Source organism: Rousettus aegyptiacus, unplaced genomic scaffold (assembly GCF_014176215.1).
Source record: "Rousettus aegyptiacus isolate mRouAeg1 unplaced genomic scaffold, mRouAeg1.p scaffold_m13_p_3, whole genome shotgun sequence".
Taxonomy (NCBI): domain Eukaryota; kingdom Metazoa; phylum Chordata; class Mammalia; order Chiroptera; family Pteropodidae; genus Rousettus; species Rousettus aegyptiacus.
The window spans coordinates 17,300,810-17,321,486 of NW_023416306.1; the positions used below are offsets into that span (position 1 = coordinate 17,300,810).

The 20,677-nt window shown below is 47.2% G+C and overlaps 2 protein-coding genes across 12 annotated transcripts; both read left to right on the forward strand.

The window, feature by feature from the left end:
- The first annotated feature begins 27 nt into the window (after positions 1-27).
- Positions 28-5,577, forward strand: POLE3 (DNA polymerase epsilon 3, accessory subunit). 7 transcript variants are annotated; one of them, XR_004956227.1, is made up of 6 exons: positions 28-232; positions 336-421; positions 805-923; positions 1,198-1,399; positions 2,707-2,780; positions 3,670-5,577. XR_004956227.1 is itself a non-coding variant. In XM_016126309.2 (5 exons), exons 1-4 carry the CDS (start codon positions 167-169, stop codon positions 1,368-1,370), a joined length of 444 nt encoding a protein of 147 aa, XP_015981795.1. In that variant the 5' UTR covers positions 28-166; the 3' UTR covers positions 1,371-1,399; positions 3,670-5,577. The 7 variants fall into 7 exon arrangements, 5 of the variants coding, with proteins under 5 accessions (XP_015981795.1, XP_015981797.1, XP_036094466.1 ...); XR_004956228.1 differs by having other exon boundaries at positions 1,198-1,375; XM_016126309.2 differs by lacking the exon at positions 2,707-2,780.
- A 942-nt stretch (positions 5,578-6,519) lies between these two features.
- On the forward strand, positions 6,520-20,229 carry ALAD (aminolevulinate dehydratase). Of its 5 annotated transcripts, XM_016126302.2 has the most exons (13): positions 6,574-6,627; positions 11,119-11,217; positions 12,324-12,502; positions 13,465-13,515; positions 13,984-14,080; positions 14,428-14,563; positions 14,669-14,752; positions 14,869-14,957; positions 15,248-15,303; positions 15,390-15,477; positions 15,566-15,652; positions 15,981-16,110; positions 16,691-20,229. In XM_016126302.2, exons 3-13 carry the CDS (start codon positions 12,390-12,392, stop codon positions 16,747-16,749), a joined length of 990 nt encoding a protein of 329 aa, XP_015981788.2. In that variant the 5' UTR covers positions 6,574-6,627; positions 11,119-11,217; positions 12,324-12,389; the 3' UTR covers positions 16,750-20,229. The 5 variants fall into 5 exon arrangements, with proteins under 5 accessions (XP_015981787.2, XP_015981788.2, XP_015981790.2 ...); XM_016126301.2 differs by lacking the exon at positions 11,119-11,217 and having other exon boundaries at positions 6,520-6,627; XM_016126304.2 differs by lacking the exon at positions 11,119-11,217 and having other exon boundaries at positions 6,623-6,739.
- Positions 20,230-20,677: the final 448 nt, after the last annotated feature.

Here is a 20,677-nt window from a genome sequence, read left to right on the forward strand (position 1 = left end):
CTGGAAGAGGGAGGCTGTAGCGCGCGGGGCAGTATGGGACACAATGTGGGCAACGTGGGGCGGGACGGAAGCCTCTTTGGGTCAGACCGTGGCGACGCGGGAAGTCCGGACTCGGTAGCTGCTTGAAGAAGAGGCCTGGGGAGGAGGGCCGGCCCCAGCGGCGACAATGGCGGAGAGGCCCGAGGACCTAAATCTACCCAATGCCGTCATCACAAGGATCATCAAGGAGGCGGTGAGCATCTGGACTGACAGATGGGCCAGGGGCGGACGAACGGACAGTGGGAGGGAAGCTGGTCTTGGGCTGGCAGCTTTTCTCACCCCCGCTCTTTTCACAGCTCCCGGACGGTGTTAACATCTCCAAGGAGGCCCGGAGCGCCATCTCCCGCGCCGCCAGCGTCTTCGTGCTTTACGCCACATCCTGGTGAGGCGGGCAGAGCTAGCTAGAGCTTAGCTGGGACTGTGGCATAAGGGAGATGCAAAGAGAACCCCTGGGTCGGAGTTTGTTGGCTTTTAGTTCACACCCCGACCCCCCCCCCCCGCCCCTTCCCCCCGTAATGTGACCTACTTCAGTGGCGGGAGGTTCACAGCTCTCATCCAGTTTTTGCAAGTTCTGAAGCAAGTAAAACACCGAAATAACTTTGCTTTAATCTTTTTGTACAGGAAAGGAGAGAGTTACCATGTCACATAAATCCATGCATCTAAGACATGAGCTTTCCCATTCCATCTCTGGGTGCTTCTTTTTCCACCCATTCTCTAGGCGGCAAGACAGGGTCTGATGGCCCTTAATATTTTTTGTTGTTTCAGTGCCAACAACTTTGCAATGAAAGGGAAACGCAAGACACTGAATGCCAGTGATGTGCTCTCAGCCATGGAGGAGATGGAGTTCCAGCGGTTCATTACCCCGTTAAAAGAAGCTCTGGAAGGTAATGACCTATTTATTTTCTGCGTCAAGTGGATGCTCATCCTGTGTTACCTGTTCACCTGGTCCTAAGTCTTTTCACCTTGGGTCCCTTTAAGTCCACTAAGCAAGTATTAGATGTGACTCAGAACCAATTCAGTTGGCACCACCTTAGGTCTGTTTTATAATACTGGGCAGGTTATTTTTCCCTCTTTGTCTCAGCTTTTCCAGTTATTGAGTCGAATTAGTGGTGGCAATCCATTTGGTTCAACCCTGCCTACCTCCTTCCTCCTTTACAGCCTATAGGAGGGAACAGAAAGGCAAGAAGGAAGCCTCAGAGCAAAAGAAGAAAGACAAAGACAAAAAAACAGATTCAGAAGAGCAAGACAAGAGTAGGGATGAGGACAATGATGAAGATGAGGAAAGACTGGAAGAAGAAGAACAGAATGAGGACGAGGAAGTAGACAACTGAATAGGGTGAGGAGACTGGCACCTTGAAAGGTACTACTCTGAAATGTGGTATATGTTTATATGAAGCTTTTTCCTACTGGACAGAGCAGCCTGAGGCTGAAGAGCCTAAGAAGATCGAAATGAAAACTGGCTAGAATTATCAAAACCAGCGCTTCCCAGACTCAGATCATCTGAGTAGCAGAATCCTGTTATGCTTAATCAGTCTAAAGGTTATGACTTTTTAGCAAGAGGGATTCTGAATGGATAATTTAATCAATTGGTTTGATCTCTTGTTTACTTATATTATGATTAGGCAGTTTTTGATTCCCAGTTCCCTCCCACTTGCTGTGTTCCAGATCACCGAGGCAGTCAAAAGCTCAGGAAAGATTGAGGTTTAGATCATGGTCAGCCTGTTTGCACAGTATTTGGCAATACTAGCTTATTACAAGTGGTCAGAATGGCCTAACTTTAGGAAACTACTAAAAAGCTGTGGTCTCTTCACTTGACAATTGAATATTGGTTTTACAGACCCACTTGGCTTGGGGCCCTTCTGTATTACCTACAGGCATTTGACCTGTGCGGTGGCTGCACTCTGGGCACATATGCTTTTAAATCGGCAGTGTAGAGTGGAATTAGTCAAGAAGTATGCCAGTGTCTTACTCTTAGAAGATGGTTTAGTTTTATATGCACTTCACTGTCTGCTGCTATATAGCTTTAGGATTTTTCGTCACCTGGAAGGTATAAAATTCCAGGCTTTGTCATCTTGTAATCCATCTCCTAGACTTGTGACGATGGCTTTTCATTCTTCCAATTTATGACAGGTTCCAAACTTTATTTCTTCTAGGCATAGCTTTCTCCTGTGCTGCTCATTTGTCTCTCTTCTGCCTCTCTTCTCCCCATTCCCACTTTCTCCCTCCTTTTCTCACTTCTGCCAGTCCAGAAACTTTGTTCACCTACTTAATATCCCGAAGTTCAGGTTCCTCTGATTTTTTAATTCCAATCTCATGTCTTTTAAAAATGATTTTGTAAAACTCACTGAACCTTAAGAGAAATCCAATGGCACTCAGGAATCTAATCCCTCCCCCCCCACACACACACACACCAACTGTCTTTTTTAACTGCTTCTCAAGTATCTCTGTTGTCCTTTCTTAGTTTTTTCTTTCCATTTAGTGCTCCAAGCACATATTTGTCTCTAAGGCGGTTGACAGGTAGTGTAGTTTGACACTTAATTTGTTTAATGAATACAGTGAAGATTGTTGAAATGAGTGAAGAATGTTGAGAAAATTATAGTGCTTTGTACAAATAAAGAGCATTCTTGTTCAAAGCAATGACTACTGTTTCATCCTGCTTGTTTGTAGTGTGCTTTTGGGAAAGACCCACTGATCATGCCCTTTACAATGTTTGTTTGGATTATGAACTGGGCCAGACCTTTGTAAGTATGGGATCCTGCATCACCTTGGATGACCAGCAGATGCTGCTCTTTCACAGGCAAGGGCGCTGCTCTTCTGTAACAGCAAGAGCTTTCCATGGCTCTGCTCAGCACCCTGTACATACAGATGCTTAGCAACTCCAGACATTTACTGAGTTCCTCCTTTCTGCCTGGCACTCTTCCCAATGCTTTCAAGTATTAACTCGTAAACCCTATGAAGGCGTACTGCTCTTATCCCCAGGATCTCAACTATAACACTGTATTACCTCTCTAATCTACATAGATTTCTCAAATCATGAATTTACAAATAACATTTCACAAAGATAGAACTCCAAGAATCATTAGACCCAGTGGCTTTTTCTTTCTCCACAGCAGAAATATCATGTATTTCCCATGAATGCCACTCAGCTAAGTCCTCTAGTCCTATCTGGACTCATGTGGCTTCCTTTGAGCTCAGTTTCCTGCCTCATCTCAGCTTCCCCTAGCTCCCCCTGTGTTCTGCTTGCCAAGTGGATCTTCCTGGAACATTGCTTTGTTACAGTCCCTTACCGTTTCCTACTAAATCAAATCTCTACTTAAACCTGTTATTCAAAGCCTGCTTAAACGGACTCACCTTGCCATCTATTCTAATCCGCTTCTACTCTTACACAAGGCTCTAATCAAAAATGAATCCTCCAAAAAAAACTCCTACATGGCTTTAGTTCTTAACCAAACTTTGACTACTCAAGAAAAGTTATGTTTCCTAAGAGTGAAAAGTCAGAATTTAAAAACTGGAAAGAATTTTTGAGGTCATCCATCGGTTTTCTCACTTCTGTCATCCCTGTAGTGGTATCTGGATTTCGAAGATTCCTCAGTAGGCTAAGGTAATGTTTCTCATTGTTTTTAATCACAGCTCTTCATGCCTGGAGATTCTGACCTGGATTTGGAGGGACATTGGGATACCATCCTTACCCATGCAAAATTACTCACGTAGCCTAATCTGTTTTTGCTGCAGAGAAGCAACTTGCTCAAGATCGTATCACTAATTTATGCAAGCTAGGCTCCTGTTACAGTGGCCAACAGCCTTTTTATTTTTTTTATTTTATTTTATTTTTAATTTTTGTTTTGGAACAATTTTATATTTACAAAAAAATTGCGTAGTGCAGTATTCCCATATAACCGTCACCCAACTTTTCCTCATGTTAACATCTTACATAACTGTGGTACATTTCTCAAAACAGGAAAAAAAACTATGAATAAAATTGGCCAAACTATTGTATTTCACCAGTTTTTCTACTAACATCCTTTTTCTGTTCCAAGATCCACCCCCAGAATACTATGGGGCATTTGGTGAACCAATTTTCTTTTTTAATTGAGATCAATTTCACAGAATATAAAATTAACCATTTTAAAATGAGCAAGTCAGTAGCATTTAGCACAGTCATAATGATGTACAGCCACCACTTCTATGTGGTTCCAAAACATGTTCATTATTCCAAAATTCCATACTCGTCAAAGCAGTTATTCCCCATGTTTCCCTCCCCAGTGTCTGGCAACTCCTAATCTTTGTTTCTTTTTATGCTCTTCACAGCATTTAGCAAAATCCCATGTACCTATGTGGGAGGCACAATAGTTAAATGGGGTTTTTGGTTTTTTTGTTGGTTGTTTACTTTTTTAAAAAAATTACATACTGAAAGGTACAGGTAAGTGTAGAGCTTGATGAATTTTCATAAACATCAGCACATTCATATAGTTCACCCTTACATCAATAAATAAAACCAGCACCCTAAGAAGCCCTTTTGGTCTCCTTTCTAGTCACTCTCTCCCCAGTGGTAATTGCTGTCTTGACTTCCAACAGCACAGATTAATTTTGCTTGTTTGTATTTCATGTAAACAAAATCATAAAATACGTACTCTTGTGTCTGAATCCTTTTGCTCAACATTGTTTCAAGACATATTCATGTTGTTGCATTCACAATACTCTTATGGATCAGAGTGAAAAATTAAGGTAAAATTAGTGGGAGTTGGGGGTAGGAACAAGTCTTTCTATCAAGAATGAGAGACAGGAAAAATAGATTACACCAAACAGCAACATTTAAAATTTTTTGACTCTGGGATCTTAGATAGTCCTAATTATTTTCAGTTATCAATAAACTCAGACATGGAACAGGTGTCATGAAAGAAATGTTGGGCCCGGGATCTAAATGGAATGGGGGGATGAGCAGTAATTATCCCTAGAGTTGAAGGAGCATGATCATTTAGCAGGCACTGCAGAAAAAGCCCAGTGTAATGTGGGGCAAATTATTTATCCCTAATAATTACTTTCCCAATATATAAAATGAGGATATTGTCATCAAAATTAGGTAAGTGAATGTGAAATATATGGTACTGTCTCTGACTCCAGTGCACACATACACAACACATTACTTCCTGTCAACTGTGTGTAAATGAATCAGGAGGCTTTGCTAAAATTAAAAGGAAAGTTTTATTCAAGGGTCTTAGGGTTTGCAAACTGGAAACAGGAAACACAACTAGGCAATACCCAAAGTATTCAGAAGAAGAAACGTTTTATAATAAAAAGTACATTTTCGAGAAGAACCAGTCCCACATTCTTAGCCTCTGACTTGATCCAAGGTGATACTCTTCCAGGTATCCAGTGGTCCGGTTAATGGGATATTCTTTCCTGAGTTGTTCAGATGGTTCTCTGTGGCGTTAATATATGTCCAGGCATTGATGCACACTAAAAAGTTTAAGTTCCCAGGCTAGTCAAAGCAAGAATAGAATCATTTCCTCTTGCCTCAGCCTTACTTGATTTTAACAATTTAGCAGCTTGATCACAGTGACTTCATTTTATTTCTTCACTCTTCCTCCTTCCTTCCCACCGCCTTTCTTATTTAAACACAGATCAGAACTCCAGTAGCTGGAAATTAAGCAGTGTCATATTTCCATAGCATTAAGTCTCTCTACCTCTTTAACTTGGAATATAAAGAGGTATAAAACAGGTTTCGGTTAAAGATTTTGAAAAGCAAAGCTGAGAATAAGTGTAGTACAATTCACTGGCATCCTCTACAGATTAAAGTCAACTTTTCAATAATCTCTTATTCACCTTTATAAAGGCATTCCATCACTAGGGCATTGATTCAGAACCATACTTACCAGTTCACCCAAGCCCCCAAAGCCTCAGTAGGTTCCCCCTGCGCCTGCATATAGCCTGCCTCAACCCTCTGGTCAGAACTCCCATTGTAACCGTCATAGGTCTGATGCCCAAAGTATCCCTGTCATTCACATCACATCTCCCAAAACATGACACACAGTAGACCCTGAGCAAGTACACTGGAATAAATTCTCTCTGAAAACTTGGAAGGCAGCCTGCTGCTGAACTCAACTTTAAAATGCTCAGTCTGCAAAAAATGGACTTAGCTATTGTGTTAGACATTATGGTGTTGTTTTAATGTCTTTGACGTCCAATTATTCTTTCAACAAATAATTAACCAACCACCAAGTATGAGCTAGGCTGGGGAGAGGACTGCAAGACAGGTTCACTCGTAGGATCCCCTGCGCCTCTCTTGTGCCCCTCAGGTGGGCTCCTTCGGGCTTTCCCCACCCATGAGCGGGCACCAGCGTGGGGAGGGGCAGGCTCTCCAGCCCTTCGGCACACTCGATTGGCCAGGCCTCACGTCTAACGTGCGCGTGCGAGGCCGCGGCTGGCGGGGACCAGCCCGCCGGCAAAGTGCCCCAGGGGGCGTGGCCTCCCTGTTGGTGAGGCGGAGGAGGGGCCTGTTTCCGGGAGAGCCGCCCCGCCCCCACGTGGGCCCAGGGAGTGCACGACTCCGGTGGCGGGACCGTCTCTTCGGAGCCCTTAGGGAGGCAGGTGAGCTGGGTCCGGACTCGGGGAGATGGCGGACTTGGAGGCGGGGGCTGTAGCACCAAGAATCCAGCTTCCCCAGACCTAAATTGTGCTGAAGCGCTGGCAGTGCAGCGAGGTATCCATCCTGTGGGGCCGGTGTTTGGTCTCTTAGAGGTAGAATGTCGTGCTGCAGCCGGGGTCGGGGTCTCCACGTGGCCGTAGCCCTTGGGGGCCTCGGTTCGGGTTCCGCGTTTACTCTCTAAGGTCCACTCCCTTGGAGACTGCTGGTGCGGGCTGTATATAAATAAATAAGGAGCGCGCGGTGCCATCGCTGATGTAGGAGGGAGGTGGTAATAATAACAGTCGCTTTGTACTATACTTGTACGTACGTTACAGGCATTGGTCTATTCAGTCTTAACAGCCCATTGAAGGCGGTTTGAGTCCTCATTTACCAGATGAGGAAACTGAAGTCACACAGCTGGAAAGTGACAGAACTAAGATTTGAACCCATGAGTACAAACTCCAAAACCCACACACTTTACCGTTATGCTGCCAGCTGCAGCCTCGTCCAAAGTCACCAATCTATTTACTTCTCTCCCCCAACCCCTTCACCCAGAGCTCTCCACAACCCAATTCTGCTGTGAGCTTTGAAATCTGTACTTAAAGTATCAAGGGGTAATAGTGGCCATTGGGAACTGGGCTGCTGGAGTCCAGAATTCTAGTCCTAGATCTGCCACTGACCCCCTGTGTGATTTTGGGCCTGTGTCTGTTCTTCTCTGAGCTCAGTTTCACCATCATTTCTATGATGTAATCAACAAGCTTTAAAGATCCTCTTAGCCAAGAAGTTTTAGGAGTCTGTGGACCTGCAAATTCTCTTCATAGCTCCAAATAGCTAAGCTCAGAGGAAATTGAGTTCTTCAAAGCCCTAGGTCAAGGCCTGGGTCTCACTCTTCTTTTTAATTCCTGTATGTAGCACTGAGCAGGTCCAGAGTAGAGACTCAGGAAATGAGAGTTGAATAAACAAGTTGGTTCCTTTTCAGTACTGCCTGACAGCTGCTGTTCTGGGCCCCTCTGGGGCTTTGGATTTCTCAGCCCTGGCCACCTTCTACCTAGCTGGCCCTCCTGACTGCCTCCTCCCCAACTAATGGCACAGCTTGCCAGAGCTGGCAACAGCTCCCACCTGTCTATGCCAAGACCACAGCCTCTGGTATCCTCAACCAAGAATAACATGGAAGGTTCTGGTACTGCAGCTCTTTCTCAGCCCCTGGTAGTGGCAGCTCTTGGATGCCAACAGGTTACTCTCAGGTTGGGGAAGTTGCCTTCAAAGGAAGGAGATTACCTCAATCAGTATGAAAAGCTACTTATCCCTCAGTGTCCCCTCTTCCATGAAGCTATCCTTGACTTCCAGAGACACAGGTTCCTCTCATAGCACCTGGTCCACCCCTCTACTATAGCATCTGTGTGCTGATTATTTCTCCTCTCCCCACATAAGCTGCTGGAAGGCAGGGGACCCCCCCACACACACTATCCTTGGATATTTTGGAAGACGCTGTGGCCTACACAGGTATAGTGAAAATTTATCCTTCTGGGTGTGGTGCAGAAGGCACAGCTATGATGGCACTCCAGGAGCATGCCAAGAGACCTAGTTTTAGCCTAGTTCTAATATAAAAGTAGCTACATGTTTACTGTGCAGCTAGGCATGTACCTCTTCCCTATCTAATCTTCTCTGCAGCTTTGCTAGTTTGATAGTATCACTCCCACTTTATAGATTACAAAATAAAGACTTTCAAAGGCCAGGAACCTTACTCAAAGGCACGCACAGAGCACAGACCTGGGACTATTTGACCTTGAAACATGGTTCTTTCTGCACCACTGTATACTGCCTTCCAGTTAAGCTAACCTGTTCTAACATGGGCAACCGTAGGTGCTGTGTCCCCTGGTGACTTGCTCTCAACCTCAGTGTGGTATAATAGGATTTAAGCTGTGACTTGCAAGCTCCTTTGATTTGGGAGAAGTGCCCTCCCAAGTGTGTGAAAATCTCCCAGTCTTCAAAGGACTTTTTGGAAAGCCAAACCTCCACCTGGCTTTGGCTCTGCAAACAGAACTACAACTCTGTTAGTCGGGTGTTTTTCTACTTCACGGATATTAAGCACCTGTTGTACTAGAATGGCCGTGTGTGGTATAGGTCACAGGGCACTGGGCTAGAAGCCGGAAGACCCCGTGGTCAACCCCAGCTTTGTACCTGACTTGCTGCGTGATGTCAGACAAGTCCTGTCACCTCTCTGCACCCAATTTTCCACATCGGAATGTAAGATATAAACAGGATTGATGATTTTCAACTTTTTAACTTTTTCATTACTGACACTCATTTCTCAAATCAAATCTCTCTATGAACCCTAAAATTTAAAAAAAAAAAAGTATAAAGTGGAACTGCCCTAGTGAGTCCTCCCCATCACCACTCTCACCCTCCTCCCTTGTCCCCTACCCCCAACCCCCAGTCTCCCTGGGGTGAAATTCAGACTGCAAAGCTCCTAGGCAGCCCTGCCCTGTTGCTTCTGATAAACAGAAGGTATTTTGTTCCCTCAGCCTTCTAAAGGAGCTGCAGAGCTAAGGACAGTGGAATGCAGCTTTGGATTCCAGAAGCCAGGGGCCTACTACAAATGTTGTTCTCTGAAAATTGAATCAGAGATGTGTAGACCCAGCTTCACAATCTGACTTGACTTCAGAATAACAGTGAGCAAGTCACTACCCTAACCTCTCTGAGCCTCCATTTCCTTATTGCGAAAAGTTAGAATGCTTTTCTGCAATTAAATGAAATAATGTATACAGTATATATAAAGTACCTAGTCCAGTGCCCAGCACATGACACACATGGTATATTTTCTCTTGTTGCCTCCATCTCTCTAGCCTCCAACGCAAAGATAGTAGAGGAAGAGAGATACCTACTGAATCAAGTCTTTACCAGTACTATGGAGTATAGTAGACAAAACCCTGCACTCATTATCTAGGACAAATTCAAATTTTAGCTCGATTACTAACTAGCTGTGTAGTCTTGGGTAAGCGACTTAACCTCTCTGATTTAGGCCAATCCTTGGCAGACCTGAGAGTAAAATCTTACACAAAATGAGCACTCAGAACTTTGTAACTGTTGAACGATTGCTCATTTGGTGGTTGGGGTATCTTTAGGAAGGCTTGGCTTACTCCTGCATCATGATGTGGCGGGCTCAAGGGCGGGGTGGTAGGGTGGGTTCCTGTGTGGGTGCAGATAACCCCAGCACTGCCAGAGAAGAGAATCCGATAAAATGGGCCCCAGAGCTGATTGGGAGGGAGCTAAAGGTGCCTGGAAGACAGCCATCATCAGTGTCCTAAAGCACCCACCCCACCCCCCACCCCACCCCCAGGCCCAGGGAGTGTGTGAACCTCTCTGGACCTTCAGGTTCCATTTACACAGAAGAGATTGGTGGCTCTTTTTTTTTTTTTTTTTTTTCCACCTACTCAGCTAATGGATGTTCCCCTAGGCACCTTGTTTGAAGGTAGAATGGAGGTATAGTGACCACTGAACTATAAAGGTGTCTTAAAACTGAAAAACGAAGCAGACAAGTCCATTGAATAACAGAATTTATTACAGGGTAATTTACTTACAAGAAGATTAGATTGAAGTAAAAGAGAGGACCCAGCAGCAGCCTGCACAGATTATTCTTGGATGCTAGGTAGTTGTTACAGGAAACATTTTATAGTATAACTGAACTACTAATGATTGACAAGAGAAGGGGACAAAGAATGCAGTACAAGACAGGAATGCAGTATAAGACAGGTGGTCTTATAATGGATAATTGTTTAGAATTGATGCCGACACTAGTTTGATATTTATCTCAGTTGCTATGCCATTCTGGCCGTTTACTGACAGGAATCTTCAAGGTTAATTTTGTAAGCTTACAGGACACAGCTAATCATTAACTGAGACTTTGGTACTGGCTGAGACGAGTTAGGTCAGAGTTCTCAGCATGGAAAAACAAAAGCAGGCATACAAAGATGGAGTCGGTTTTGTTCACATCAACATCTATACACACCTCTAAAAGAAAGTGTCTGAAATGGAGCTCTCCACCCCCTCTCCAAGTCTGCTCTCCCCCTTGCCCCCTTCCTGCCTTGTCCCTGTCTCCGTCACCCTCCAGGTCAAACAAACTTCGACCATCCACCCCAAGAGACTGCCTCTTGGCAGCCTTATGATGGCCCTTCCTTCTCCGCCCCTCTGACCCCACAGCCTCTATGCTTCCCTCTTCCAATCTGCTGTACTCAGGCTGTGAGAATTTTCTTCCAAAAGCTCTGACCACTCCCACACCCCCTAGTCAGAAATCTCCCCTGTCCTCAGCCTGGCCCCGTCTCATCCTCTCCCCTCCACACTTGGCTTGATTACCTGGTCAGGTCCTGAGAAGAGTCCACGACCATCCCCCCTTCCCCACCTTTACTTCCTTCTTCCTTTGCTGAGGAAATGTTCTCCCCCTTTTCACTGCCTAGCTGAACCCACTCAGCCTGCGAAACCAAGTTCAAGTCCTCATCTTTCAACGAGCTCCTTCTGGCCTCCAGACTCACATTGGAACGCACGACTCTTTTTCGGTAGGCTCCGCCTTTCCTAGGTGCACTCAGTCAGCCCTCCCTCTCAGGACTGTAGTACCAACTTGATGAGTAATATGTGCCAATGTCCTGTGTGGCCTGGCACACAGTAGGTGCTCAAGAAACAAATGATAATGCCCCAGCTTCCTTCTGTCTTTTATCCCATACTTGTTTGGCATTAGGGAACACTGTCTGGTATTTCCTGTAATTAAATATTTACTATGTGGCAGAGTGTATGGAGGAGGCAAAAATTGATTCACTATGGACCCTGCTCTGCAAAAAGCTCAGTCTACTGGAACGAGATAAGGCGGGTCCACAAAGAACTGTTATATAAGAGAGAATGTGATCTGGGCAAAAAGAGAAGCTTTCGTGGGAGAGGGAAGTAGGGGGTGCCCTGTGGAGAACCAGATAGGCCCTGGGGTGGGGAGGTTGCAGAGAGAACACAGCCTTCTAGATAAAGGAACACGGAGTGCAGACCCAGACGCTCGCCAAACGTGGCTTGTGTTTGGGGAGCAGCAGGAGGCTCTAGGGATGGAAAAGACTGTGGTCAGTGGCTACTCCTCGGGGCGTCTGTCTGTCTGCCAGGTATGGTGGTATTTAATCCTCTCAGTGTATGTCTTGCTTGACAAGAAGTCCATGTTCCAAGGGGTTAACAGTGCTTTTCTCTAGAGGTAGAGTTACAGGAGATTTTTCTCCTTTGGCTTATCTAAAATTTCTGCCAAGCATATGGACATTTTTCATGGAATAAACAAAGTTTAAATGTTGGCTAGATCATTGTTCCTCATTCTAATTTCCAGTCCATCACAGATTGATTGTTTGATAAAATAAAATAAACATTAGTTACTGGAAAAATGTTACTTAAAATAAAGAAGAGAGATCATCTCAAGTACAAACCTAAATTTTATATTACCAGGTTCAAATTGCCATGAAAGTTTCTTAAGGCCTGCTTTCAGTTTTCCACTTACAGACTGGCAGGGATTGGTGACCCACACTCAAAGGGGTACTCGGGTAGAGCACAGGGGAGGCAGGAATCTCGAAGAGCCTGGACGTAGAGGACCACCTCCTGGGGACAAGGATCATGTCTCACGTGTCTCTCATTGTCCCCACAGAGCTGAGCACGCAGCAGATACTTCAGGAGCCCTCCAGCTGGCTGCCCTGCGCCCCCACTGCCCGCCATGCAGCCCCAGTCGGTTCTGCACAGCGGCTACTTCCACCCACTTCTTCGGACCTGGCAGGCAGCTGCCACCACCCTCCATGCCTCCAACCTCATCTACCCTATCTTTGTCACGTGAGTCCCCAGAATGAGCCAGATCTCTGATGCAGGGGCGGGTCGGCGGGTGTGTATGTGACGAAAGCAGGCGTCTGTGTTGTTTTGGGAGGTAAAATGAGCCGTCGGCTTGGAGCTCAAGGTATTGGAAGTGGCTGCAGGTTTAAGGACAGCCATCTTAGGAACAAAACAAACCTGAAAAGAACACGATCTTCCCAGTAAGAGAATAAGAATAACCCTTACCTGCCATCCCTCCTGAGCTTTTACAAGAAGACGAAAGCCGAGAAGGTGTTCTGTGGATTATAAACTGCTGTGTGCGTGTAGGAGATGGCAGTCATGACTGTTAATAATAGCAATGGCTGACATTTATTGAGCACTTACTGTGTACTAGGTGCTATGCTAAGCACGTCCATCTATTATCTCATTCAGTCCTGACAGCATCTATATAAAAACGCTATGGACATTATCCCCTAGAACGTCATCTCCACAAGGGCAGGCATTTTTGTCTCTGTTGTTCACTGTTGTATCACCAGAGCCTAACACAGTACCTGGCATATAATAAGCGCTCAGTAAATATTTGTTGACTGAATGAATGGATCCACCCAGGATATATAGATAAAGGGCCTGAGACTCGAAGAGATGGTGTGGCTTGGCCAAGGTCATTCAGTCTGTAAGTGGCTACGATAACAAGTGAAGACCTTGTGGCTTCAGAGTCCAATTTATTAACTACTTTACTGCTCTCTGGGATTACTCAGTATAGTTGCTCTTATCGTTCATTGTTTCGTTGTTGTTGTTCCTATTATTTCAGACCCTGGGCTTGGCTAGGCAAGGGAACCAGACACTGGACCCCCATCCTCTTTCCACCATCTCTACTTACATATTCCTTTCCAGCTCCCCAACCGTCCCCACCACCCCCCTAGTCACTCTCTCACCATGGGCCCTTCCTGCCACTACCAATCCATAGCTCACCCCCGCTCTTGCAGGGATGTTCCTGATGACGTACAGCCTATCGCCAGCCTCCCAGGAGTGGCCAGGTAGGAGACATGGTGGGGAAAGCAGGGGGATAATGAAGGGAGAGGTGTCGCAGGTGGAGGTGCCAGGAAGCAGAAGCGGACCCAGAAGGTAGACGATCCAGAGAGTCTGACTTCAGCTCATTAGAGAGAAGGGTTTTTTCAGGGTCAGAGTTGTTCCACAACAGAAGAGGCAGCCTCATGAAGTAAGAGATGTCATAGCGGTCTTGCGGAGGAGATCTGAACTTTGAATGGGAATTCAATAAGAACATTGGAGGGACCTTCCACAGCTGAATTCCATAGCTCCTCTGCTCGGGGCCTCAGTTTCCCCATCTATTTGGTGGATGCATTCCTGCCCCTCCCTATACTATGGTGCTTGAGTCCTCCTGGCGCCATGTCCAGCTTGGCTCTTCACAGAGACACAGTATGGCAGAATGGGGTGGGCCCTTGCCTGGGATCCACCTCACTTCAGCCCCTCCACCCCACTTCCAGGTATGGTGTGAACCGGCTAGAAGAGATGCTGAGGCCCCTGGTGGAAGAGGGCCTGCGCTGTGTCCTGGTATTTGGAGTCCCCAGCAGCGTTCCCAAGGTGAAGAATCAGAGGATGAGTTAGAGGGGAGTGGAAGGGGAGGTTGGGTGAGGGCGAGCTAAGGTGCCACAGTGACCACACCTTCGTTCCAGTCCTGTGCTGGCCTTACAGCCACAAGTGAATGGACAAGGCACCTGCTGTTATGACAGCACCCATGTAGGGTCAGGAAACCAAGTAGGGGACAAGTCAAGTCCCTTTGCAGAATGGGGGCAGTCCTCACTGCGCCTCCTTGTCCACAGTCTGAGGTGATAAAAGGAGAGGGCTAGAGCTGCGCTCTGTGAGGGCTGTTCTGCCTCCCGAAGGCTTCATGTGACAGACACACTGCTTTGTCCTTCCCCTGCCACTAGGATGAGCGGGGCTCTGCAGCCGATGCCGACGACTCCCCAACTATCAGGGCAATCTGTCTGTTGCGCAAGACCTTCCCCAGCCTCCTGGTGGCCTGTGATGTCTGCCTGTGCCCCTACACCTCCCATGGTCACTGCGGTGAGTTCCCTCCTGCCACCTGAACTCCCACTGCCCAGTGCTCCCCATGGCGGGGACAAGCCAGGGCCTAAATTGCTCCCTAAAACCCAGCTGTCTGACCTGCAGGGCTTCTGAGTGAAAATGGGGCTTTCCGGGCCGAGGAGAGTCGGCAGCGGCTGGCGGAGGTGGCACTGGCTTATGCCAAGGCAGGTGAGTGAGACTCCAGCAGGGATGCGCACCTCTGGGAGGTGGTGGCAAGGTGGATAGGAGGTGGCAAGGTGGATAGGAGGGCCCAAGAGTCCTGAAGACCACCCTTTGCCCCTTAGGATGTCAGGTGGTAGCCCCATCGGACATGATGGATGGACGCGTGGAAGCCATCAAGGAGGCTCTGATGGCACATGGACTTGGCAACAGGGTAGGGGCAGGGAGTACGCGGAGGGGTGTTGGGGAGGTGAGCGAGCCTGAGCCTGGACCAGCCCCACCCCTACATCTGCCAATAATCAAGGAACTGAAGACAGCACTGTAGAAAGGCCTTTGAGATCTCTCTCAACCTCTGTACCTCAGATGGAGAAATTAAGGCCCAGAGCTCCAAAGGGGCTGGAACACAGGCACTCTAGTTCCCAGCCTGGGTCCTTTTCCTGCCACATCCCCTAGGGGCATCTGGAAAGTGCTGACTGAGCCTCGACCTTCATTGTCTCCCCATAGGTATCAGTGATGAGCTATAGTGCCAAATTTGCTTCTTGTTTCTATGGACCTTTCCGGTGAGTGGGAACTGGCAGGGGTCTTCTGTTAAATCCTTGACCCGTTAACCCAAAACTGGAGCCCACCTTGATGTCTCTGCTTCCAGGGACGCGGCTCAATCAAGCCCAGCTTTTGGAGACCGCCGCTGCTACCAGCTGCCACCCGGAGCACGAGGCTTGGCCCTCCGAGCAGTGGTAAGTGACCATAGCTTGAGCCTCACCCAGCTTGTCTCCCTCTCGCCTCACCTCCCAGGTACCGCTCACATCATACCTTATCCCTTAGGACCGGGATGTGCGGGAAGGAGCTGACATGCTCATGGTGAAGCCGGGGATGCCCTACCTGGACATTGTGCGGGAGGTGAAGGACAAGGTAAGCACAGCAGAGACAAAGGGGGAATCAGGGAGTCGAGAGGGTGTGTCCATAGACGCTGGCACCTTAGATTAAGGGACTGCAGAATCTCAGAGTTGGAAGCAATCTGCCCCTAAATAGGAATCCTCCCCTCCCTGCTCCTGCCCAGAACCACCAGTGGGCAGGAGCCTTTAACAGCTCTGCTCTAATAGTTCAAGAATGGGCCAGGCTGCCAGCATCAGTTCCTCAAAGTATGGGGCTCAAGATGGTCACAGATTGGGCGGAGAGGAAGGGACACTCCCAGAGGCACACCCACCCCCCACTTTTGCCTACTGCTGCCTCTCTGCAGCACCCTGAGCTTCCTCTCGCTGTGTACCATGTTTCTGGAGAGTTTGCTATGCTGTGGCACGGAGCCCAAGCTGGGGCATTCGATCTCAAGGCTGCTGTACTGGAGGCCATGACCGCCTTCCGCAGGGCAGGTAAGCTGGCCGAGGTGGGGTTTTTGACCTGTGCCGCATGGACTAATAGGTACTTCGTTTAGAGAGAGGGAATTGAAGTCATGAGACAGCCCAGGGTCTTAGGCCTGGAAACAACAGTGATCTAAACAGACACAGGCTGACGAAGAGACATGGAACTAGAACAGGACATGGAGCATTGAAGAAAGCAGAGCCCCCTTTTTTGCTTTCGAGACCTTGGCCCAGCCACTTCTCCGAACCTCAGTACCTGTAACTGGGATAAGATACCTGATCCATGGTTGTTATGTGGATTAAATGAGAGATATATGTAATTGGCATCTGCTTGTCACTCCATAATTGGGAGCTGGTTTTGCTGGTGGAAAGGAAACTTACAGCTTACCTGTTTCCCCAACCGAAGCCCACAAAGAGAAAATGATTTGCCCACAGTTCATACAGAGTTAGAACCAACAAGAGTCGGGCTCAGTCTTGTGTCTCCCACTGACTCCCTTTTCATAGTAGCCTTCTTCCCTCGCTGGCCCTCAGCTCCCAGGAACTGTGCCCAGAGCTGATGTCCTGCCCCTCCCCTGCTTCTCTCCCCACACAGGTGCCGACGTCATCATCACCTACTACACACCTCAGCTATTGCAGTGGCTGAAGGAATGACAGAGAGAGTGTGCAACAACCAAGAACTAGAACTTGAAAAAGGTCCAGGGACCTTGGAGAAGTGAAAACCAAAGTAAATCCTGCTTTTCAAACTTTGCCATCCTTCCCTCTTCGTGCTCACACGCTGGCAGGTGCCCAGCACTGCTGGGTGTTTTCTGCCGGCATGCCAAATCTTACCACTCACAGCCACATCTTCATGGGCTCCCCCAGCATCCCCACACTCCCCTGGGTCAGCTCTGAGACTACCTCTGTCACTCCAGCTCCTTCCTCTGGTGTGGCTTCGACTTGAAAGTTCCCAGGAGTGTTGGCACCGCCTCAGTGGAGCCTGGGAGAGGGGCTTGGAACATTAGGGGAAGAGGAAGTTGTTGTATCGAGGACCCTCAGACGCTCTGGAAAGCCCGAGTCCTCTGGCAGCATTGCTGGGTGCTGAGACTGAGGCCTAGAATGACATCCCTGGGTTTAGAGTTGAGATCTGCTGTGATTCCACTGAAAGATGATTCCCACACAGGCCAGGGGCTGCCAGGCTGCCTGAGATTTCCTATTCTGCCCTGAGCCATAAACCTGGAAGATAATTACTCATTAATGAACAGAAACATTGCCTGAGGATCAAAATTCCGAAGCAAAGAGAATTCCTGACTGTTGGAAATGTCGCCATCGAAAAGGCTTTTTATTAAAGAGATATTTTTTGAGAACATGTGCTCTGTGCCCAGGCACGGTGCTGTGTACTTCTTGAGCATCTACCAGGACAGACCTCAGCTTGTCTCTCTGCAAGAAAGCTGTACAAGGAGAATGGGAGAGACAGACAACAACAAGAAAACAGACGAAGCAGTTAAAAATTGTATTAAGTGCTTTGAAGGAAAGAAAGGGTGTGAGACAGATAACAGATGAGGAAGCCTCTCTTGAGAGGGTGGTTGAAAAGCCCTGAGGCTGACAAGGAAAGAGCCTTCAGAGAGCAGAAGGAAGCTTACCAGAAGCTGCAGGAGTGACGCGGAGTGTGCAAAGATCATGCAGTGAGAGGAGCTTGGCAGTGCTGAGTCAAGAGGAAGGTGGGCGACAGGACTGGAGGCTGGAAAGGTAGATCCTGCACCATTTAGGAAGCTTGGATTTTATTTTGCATCTGCTACAAAGCCATCTGAAGGATCTTAACCAGTTATATATGGTTCAGTTTCCCATATCCTGCTGCTGTAGGGAAAATGGAAAGGTTAGAGAGAGCCTGGTTGGGAGGCTGCTGCAGACTCCAGAGAGCAGTGATAGTGGCCCAGACCATGGTGGTGGCAGTGGAGGTAGGAGAAAGCAAATGTATTCGGGATACATTTTAGAGACAGAAGTAGCAGATCTTGCCGATGCTTTAAATCGGAAGGGTCAAAGATGAGGCAGTAAGAAGAGATAAGGATGCCTTCCCTGGTTTCTGACGTGAGCAACTGGATGAATGGTTTCAATTTTCTTCTGAGTCTGACAGGACATAATGTTTCCCTCTAGCTTAAGTTAAGGCCCAGCAAGGGAGGGGCCCGTTTGCAAGTCTACCTTCCCATCTGCAAAATGACAGGGAATCCCAACTCCAGGCCCAACACAAGTTCAATTTGGACCATAAAGCAGTACAACCCATTTTAAAATTTAGAATTATAAACTCCTGGCAGCTCCTGCAGTCAGACCAACCTCCTCTGACTCCTGGTAGTCCTTCCTAGAGCTGTGGCCAACTTAACTGAAGACCTACTCTCAGCCAATAGAAAGTGGCCAGCCAAAATCAGGGCTTGAAGAGTCACAAAGCTTCTAAGGAGCTTGAGTGTATTTACCACCTAGGGGCAAATCCCCTGAGGCACTCATTGGAGGTGAGTCATTGATGGGCCTTGGGACTTAGCTCAGACCAGAACCTGTGACTATCATAGCTTCTTGGCTTCCTGTCTCCTGGCCCCTAGCCTCTGAGCTCATTTCTGGTTAAAATGACTAGCGTGATGAAAGAGAAGGTTCTTCAAGGGCATCGCAGATTCATCATTGCCAAACGAGTACAAGTGCTGACCCTGTTCTAGATGCAGAGAGACATAGGAAGCAAACGACTCTCTGTATCCAGACCCCCTACCAAGGGGTAACATTAAGTGGAATGAGTGTCCCTGGGGACCAGGTGGCACACATGTCACCAGTGACATGATAGGTGCTATGAAGGTTTCCAGGACCTGACCTAATTTGAAGGATCAGAAAATGCTTCCCTGAGGGACTGACAACCTAGACCTGAAAGGGGAGCCACCAAGTGAAGACATGTCTGGGGAAGAGCATTCCTGGCAGAGGGAATCCTGGAGCTGAAGCTCAGGGAAGGCCCCAGGAAGAAGTGGCCTAAACTGAGTGAAGAGACCAGGGCCAAACCATGCAGGGGCTCAACAGCCATGGCAGCCTTTTCAAACTCTATTCCAAGAGGAAGGAAAGCCAGTAGAAGCCGTTTAAGCTGGGGGATGACTCACTCTGTTTGTATTTTATAAAAGCATTTTGACAGCACTGTAGCAAATGAGAAATTTCGTGACCGAGACTGCAGTAGTAACAGGATGGAGAAGGAATGGATTTAGGAGGTAGATTAGATATGAAGGACAAACTTGGCTTGAGCTCCTGGGTAGCTGATGGACCATTTCCTGAGACAGAAAAGATTGGAAGAGGGTCAGGGTGGAGGGGGAATCCTACAATCTATGGGATTTGAATGAAGAAGCTAGATCTAGAAAGATTGTATGTCTCACCCAAGGCTACTCAAAAGTTTGTGACAGTGCTGGGTCTAGAACTCTACTTACCAAAAACAGCAGAGCTGAGATTTCAACCCATATAGCCAAATTCCAAGGCCTTTAACCTTAACCATTATACCATACCATCTCCCAATAAACAGCAACATTATGGATCTAACATGATGCTTTTGTTAACTCCAGTAGTGGGCCAGACTGAGGGATTAAGTTGCCTTCAGGCATTGTGGTTTATGTGAATGGCGCCTCTAGAGTCAGGACTTGTCTCCTGGGGTGCCAGCCTGGTGTCCCTTTCAGCAACTCCATGCTTTATCTACAGAGGCAATAATGACCAGGCAGGTAGCTGGAGGGGTTTGGGTGGTCCTCGGGCAGTCTGACTCCTGCACAGTTCTTCTGCTGTGTTTCCTGCTCTTACTAGTAGTAATTTTATCCCTGGGCAGAGAACTCAGCCTTCACCATCGGTATGGCATATTATTCTCAGGCTTCCCGGCATCACAGCCTGTTGTATTCCATTTTTATACAGTTCAAAAACAAGTCAATATGCAATCAGGAATCAGGCTAGTGGTTACCCTTTTGGGGGTAAGCGACCGGAATATGACAGGGGCTCCAGGGTTCTGGAAATGTTCTTTTTCTTGGTCTTGGTATTGGTTGCATAGGTATGTTCAACTTGTAAAAATTCAAGGACATTTATACTTTGTACCGTTCTCTATGTGTGATATATTTTAATTAAAATTAATTTTTAAATAAGTAGATGAAAATTTAAGAGAGAGAGACATATGTCTGATGTGCCAAGCCTGGGTTTATTCAGTGCTATCAATGTGAAAATCTCAAGGGAAAAACGCTCATGTAAGAAACTTGTTTTCTCAAAGAGAAATAATTTAGACCAACATCCAGTGTAGTGACATGTCGGGTGTCTCCAGAAGCAATCACCAGGCCAGGACACACAGAAGAGATCAATGAAACCCTCTGAGGAGTTCTGTCACCTGATTAGGGAAGACACTACACCCATTAAGTGTACCCATTTTGAATTGGCAAATCAGAAAGAAGCTTTTTTCAGAATAGCAGGGACCTGTCATTAGCTTTCCTGTGACACACAAGGCTCCTTTTTCTCTGCTAAAAAAGTTAATAGGCAGAACCTAGAGGGCAGTTAAGTCAGGGCCATAACTCCAGGGGGCGCTTTCACATGGATTGTAATGGAAATAAGCCCCTTG

Coding starts and splice junctions, on each gene's coding strand:
- POLE3 (XM_016126309.2), top strand. CDS start 167: ATGGCGGAGAGGCCCGAGGACCTAAATCTACCCAATGCCGTCATCACA. Junction 233..335: donor CAAGGATCATCAAGGAGGCG/GTGAGCATCTGG, acceptor CTCTTTTCACAG/CTCCCGGACGGTGTTAACAT. Junction 924..1,197: donor GTTAAAAGAAGCTCTGGAAG/GTAATGACCTAT, acceptor CCTCCTTTACAG/CCTATAGGAGGGAACAGAAA.
- ALAD (XM_016126301.2), top strand. CDS start 12,390: ATGCAGCCCCAGTCGGTTCTGCACAGCGGCTACTTCCACCCACTTCTT. Junction 14,564..14,668: donor CACCTCCCATGGTCACTGCG/GTGAGTTCCCTC, acceptor TCTGACCTGCAG/GGCTTCTGAGTGAAAATGGG. Junction 14,958..15,247: donor CACATGGACTTGGCAACAGG/GTAGGGGCAGGG, acceptor GTCTCCCCATAG/GTATCAGTGATGAGCTATAG.